The 5,436-nt window shown below is 43.5% G+C and overlaps 2 protein-coding genes across 3 annotated transcripts in view; both read left to right on the top strand.

Moving 5' to 3' along the window:
* The window catches only part of LOC114053136 (E3 ubiquitin-protein ligase RNF113A-like), a 14,016-nt gene extending 9,637 nt beyond the window's left edge, over positions 1–4,379 (top strand). The window contains exon 3 of the mRNA XM_027876043.1: positions 4,192–4,379. Coding sequence (XP_027731844.1) covers positions 4,192–4,379 — 188 coding nt within the window. The remainder of the gene's footprint in view (positions 1–4,191) is intronic.
* SLC9A9 (solute carrier family 9 member A9) overlaps positions 1–5,436 on the top strand; it is a 736,009-nt gene that overhangs the window by 719,127 nt on the left and 11,446 nt on the right. The gene's annotated exons all lie outside the window — the stretch shown is intronic.

The raw sequence follows: 5,436 nt of genomic DNA, 5'->3' as shown, positions 1-5,436 counted from the left end.
CACACACACACACACACACACACACACACACACACACACACACACACGCCGAAAAGGGGAGGGTGGGAAGGCATCAGCCTAGGGTCATAGTATTGAAGTCAGGAAAGTCAAAGCAGAGCTGGGAGGAGAAAAAAGTTTGGCTTGCCTGGCCCCTATCCAAAATGGAGGCCCTGTAAGAGAAACAGGCCAGGCAGGACAAAGGGATATTCCAGGGTGAGGAACCCTACCCCTCCTTCCACCCCCAGAATCCCCCCTCCTACCTCAATGAGGGAAGTTCCCAGGTGAGGCTACCACTGAAGCTTGGTGTTGAATTCTGGAAAGTCAAAAGCAGAGCCTGGAGGGACCTTGGAGATGGAAGTAGGAACATTGACTCTGTAGTGAAATTTGTTATAATACTTAGAGGAAATTCTGTGTGATTTAGGCACTAGATTAATATTTTAATAAGTTGATTGTTTCACCTTCTGAGAGAAAGCTAAAACTAAGGGAGAAATATGGATGAAGGAAAGAAGGAATATTGATCATATGGTATGAAAGATATCTTTCTCTCCCCACCCCTACCCTGTTCTTCTTCATTGGAGCACCTGCTTGGATGGGTTCCAGCCTCGTTGCTCAGAGATAATCTCCCTGAATCTACCTGGGGAGGTTTACTCTTTAAAGATAACAAGCTACATTGCTATGTTGGGTGGTGGCGGGGGTTGTGCCTATCTTACTCAAGAAGCCAAAGGGAAGGATTTGGGAAGGTTGTGAATGTGGAAAGCATGCTCAGGGGGTCCATGAACACACATTCTATTTCAGGATCATGAAGGCTTTGCCAGGCAGGGAACATAAGAAAGTCAGAGGGCATTGACAAGGGTATGGGGGACCGAAGGCAGGAGTGGGGAGGGGAGGGAGAGGAAATGACTAAAAAGATTTGCTTTAAAGTTACATGAAAATGAAAGCATAGGCACAATATGAAAATCTCTGCTTCCTGAGTTACCACCGCTTTTCTGTGGTGAGTGAAGCCCACCTTATATCAGGTCCCTCATCATGTAAATGGTCCAGGATTGAAACCTTATTATTAAATCATTGTGTCAGTAATAAAATGATCACCCAGTGCCAATCTTGGTACCAGCAAGCAGGGCATTGCTTCAAAAATAGGCAGAAACCCTCTGAGAGAAATACAGAAATATCCTTCCCTGGCCTTGCTTTTTACAAGCCAGTCAGAGCAATACAACAAACCATACAGTGTATGGGGTGGGCAGGCGTTGAGATTTTGTCTGGGGATCTTCAATGACTCCAGGAACATCCTGAAATGATTCAGGCTGAAGAAAACAAGGCACAACTTTCCAGAAACTACAAAGATATTGCAATCCCACAAGAACTGTCCAGCAGAATCCTAAAGCACTTCAAGGGGCAGCAGCCCCATTTAACAGATGAAAAAAGCAAGGCCCAAAGAGATGGAGAGCCTTGGCCCTGACCTAAAAATGCATAGACTCCATCAGTCCCTGGTGCTCAAAAGCTTTTTCTTTACATATTAGTCTTGTATTCCCTATTTGCCATTCCTCCCCACTAAGAAAGTATTGAAAGTAGTCTATATGACTGGCATGTCAAAATCCTCATCTTAGTGCCCTGATGCACAAAGTCCAGAATGGAATCCACAAGGGAAGAGCTACAAGTCCTTGAGTCTTTAGGAATAGACAGCAAGGTGTAAACCTGACATTGTATGTGACTATGGGCAAAGTGGAATGCAACACAGAAGAGATGCCCTTCCAAATTCCCTACTCATAGAACATTTGTTTACACTTGGACCGGGATCCATTTGGGAGAGGGGTGGAAGGGTCTGGGGGATGGGTAGAAGTTAATGAAATAGTTACGATGTAATGCAAAGAGCACTGTGCTGGCAATGAACAGACACCTGAACTCAGATCCTTCCTCCAGTACTTCATAGCAGTGTGGCCAAAGGCAAGTAAATCAACCTCACTTAGGCTATTTCTTCATCTGTAAAAACATGAGTAATCATACTTGTAGCTCCTCACAAGTCATTGTGAGGATCAAATCAGGTAATGTGCTTTTAAAACCTTTAAGTTCTACGTAATTGCCAGTTATAATCATGACCCAATAATGTCCCAGTCTCATACTGGAATATAATAATTGGCAACAATAATAATAATAGACTATACAAAGTATTATAAATTTTCTCAAGTACTTTTACATAGAGCATCTCATTTGACCCTCACAATAGTTCTGTAAGGTAGATACTATGCTATTATTATTCCTATAATATAGAGAAGGAAAATAAGGCTAAGTGATTTGGCCAAGCCCACACGGCTAGTTTGTGTCCTTACCTAGGCAGAATTTGAACCCAGGACTACATAATTCTGAGTCCAACACTTTAACCCAAGAGTGCTCAGGGTAGCCTTTAGCTGCCATTTTGGTCTAAGTGATTGTTGAGATGCCCCAATACATCCCAAGGTGGAGAATGAAATACTGAATCATTGTGTGCCCTATTGGATGAAGAAGAAATGGGAATTTCCTCCACCCCAAAATGGAGGCAGTAGCTTCAGAACAGTCTGGTACTATTGTTCCTCAGAATCTTAACCCTTGGATGAAGACAAGCTGTGGACATCCAGCCAGAGACAGGGTAACATATTGTGAAAACCATCCCAGACTAGCTCTAGAAATGTGGGCCTCCACTGCAGACAGACAGATATCCGACAACCCAAAAGCAAGACCAAAATCTACTGCTGACAGCTTCCTCTTTTCTGCAGTATTTTACCTTTTGGATGAATTAAGATTTCCAGAAAACAAATGGATTAGTGATCTTGAAAGCAGTGTTTCCATGGAAATTATCTGATGGATATAAAGGCAGACCTACTAAACCTTTTTATATTTTTCAGACTCATTCATTTAGTGAGCATTTTTTGTAAAGCCATTCTATGGGCAGGCACTGTGCCAGACAACAGAGAAGAGACAAGGATAAATAGGATAAGGCATGGTCCCTGCCCTCAGGGAGCTCAAAAGCCAGGAGGGGAAGATAAAACAACACAGTAACCGGAAGGAAAGCCACCTCAAGTGTTCTGAAAGGGGGAGTTTACTATCTGGTGAGGGAGGGGAAGCTTTCTGGAAAAGAGGTCCTTGGAGCTGACCTTGAAGGACGGGGTAATTTTCATTTTGTCTTAGTATCTTGAACACCTAGCACACACATGTTGAATAAATGCTAGCTGGGTTGGAGTGGAGGGGATTGGGTAGGACTTCCATACGCAGAGTTAGGGGAGATGAAGGAGGAAAAAACCAAACCCATAACCACAAAAACATATGGTCAATTCCTCTTTGCCACTCTCTCTCCCATAGTGACAGAGCATTTTGTAACCAGGATGTAGCTTTAAAATACTCACTGAAATGAAAGTGACCATACAAGGTATAGTATTCAAGCAGGCTTAGTTAAAGTACTGTGCAAAGCTATGGAAAAGAGGTTAGCTCTGGCTCCAGAATGTGTCCCCCTCAAACAACATTTCACTGTGAAATGTAATCATGTCCTGGATAACATAAAACCACCTTATGTAGAGAAACAGCATCAGGTTTGGAGTCAGAGGCCCTGGGTTTGAATGCCAGGTCTATTCCTTAACACCATTGTGACTCTGGACAGGTCATTACCCTTTTGGAACCTCAGTTTCCTCATCTGTGATATGGGAGGAGAGAGGCTTGTACTAGAGGATTTGTAAGCTCTCTACCAGCTCTATAGCCTGTTATCCAGTCTCTGTATAAGGAACAGCCCAGGATGGGGACGAGAGCAGGGAGTCACAAGACCCAAGTCCTTGACTCACCTTCTTTCACTAACTCACCGGGTGACCTTGAGCAAGTCACCTCTAGGGGCCTCAATCTCCTTATCTGTAAAATGAAAGTATTGGGACTGTGCAGCCTCTAACATTTTGTGATTGTCTGAAGATCTGGCACTTTATGTCTTCCACAATCGAATAGCAGTCCAAGGGAAACTGTGCTTTATGTGTGTATATCTGTGTTTTATGTCTGTCATGTGAATACAGAAACATCTCAGGTAGAGAAGAGGAATCTGGAGACCTGGCTTTTACAGAGGGCGCCATATTGTAGTGGTGACCAAAGGGAAGTGTTCTATCACACACAAGTTCCTATCACACACACAGATCTCAAAGCTGTGAATTCTTGTCTCTAGCAACGAGGAGGTCCCGGTTCTAGGCATCAGGGACGTGGTTACTGGTGCTGCTGCTGCTGCTGGTATTGCTGGTGCTATCAGTGGTGTTATTGCTGCTGCTGCTGCTTTTCATGGTGGTGGTGTTACCCTGCTGGTGTTGTTGGTGTGTAACAACTTGCAGAACATTCACCTCCCCTCTTCCATCAGTCTAAGCAAGTCTGAACGGTGTTAACTGCATGTGGTCTTCTTTTAACTGTAACGGAAGGCTTTTGACACTGTGACTCTTTAGAAATCACACACACACACACACACACACACACCCAAGAGAAAAGGGGGCGCTGGGAGCGCTCTCCCTCATCACTCACCAGCTGTCTCTCCTCTGGTGAGTGACTCGGCACCCTTTCTAAGCCTGTTGCTGTTTGAGGTTCTCTCTGCCCTCCCTGTGCTCAAGTTTGATTTAGTCTAAATGAAGCTTCTCAGTCCCTTTCTACCGGACCATCGTGTTTTCTTCATCCAATGTTCCTTCTTTTCCACAGCACCACTTCGATCTGCACTGAGATAAGCAGGCTTTCCAATTTAGGTGCTTTACATTTGAGTACCCACCTCTTTAGGCTTTTCAAAGCCATTCTCATGTAACAGAAAAAAACAGTGTAGTTAGAGTTTTATGATTTGTAAACTGCTTTTTCCTCAAAAAAAAAAGAAAAATATGAGATAGGTTGTGCAGATATTATCCTCATTTTAAAGATAAGGAAACTGAGGCCAGAGGAATGAAAGGACTTCGCCCTGGTCACTCAGCTAGCAAGCATCAGAGAAAGCCAAAATAGACATACTATCCCCTTCATTCAAAACCTGAGATATGGGGGCAGTTTATTAATCTGGCCCAATGTGTGAATTCATACAATTCATACTGCCCCAGAAAAGCTTGAATTTCTACAGTATTAGGATCTAGGTACTGAGACCCATCTGTCTCCTCATCAAATAAGATGGAAGAACTTGGCAGAAATGGTTCTATCAAAGAAGCAGCAGCAGATCTGTAAAGTATTGCTCTGAGTTTTAGGACTGGAGCCTGGGAAATGAATGTATTTATCACAAATTATCCCACCTAGCATATACAGTGTGAACTATGCACAGGGCCAGAGGCTTAATTACCTTGTTTTCATGTACTCGGTATATTAATAAATTCATATTGAATGAACGCCTTAAGTGAATGAAAGAAAGGATGGCTGGATGAGTGGGTGGGTAGATGGATGGATGGATGGATGGATGGATGGATGGATGGATGGATGGAT

The sequence above is a fragment of the Vombatus ursinus genome, unplaced genomic scaffold (genome assembly GCF_900497805.2).
Source record: "Vombatus ursinus unplaced genomic scaffold, bare-nosed wombat genome assembly UNPS02014810.1, whole genome shotgun sequence".
NCBI lineage: Eukaryota > Metazoa > Chordata > Mammalia > Diprotodontia > Vombatidae > Vombatus > Vombatus ursinus.
Note: the sequence above shows the minus strand (reverse complement) of the source record. Positions and strands in the feature narration are given on the sequence as shown.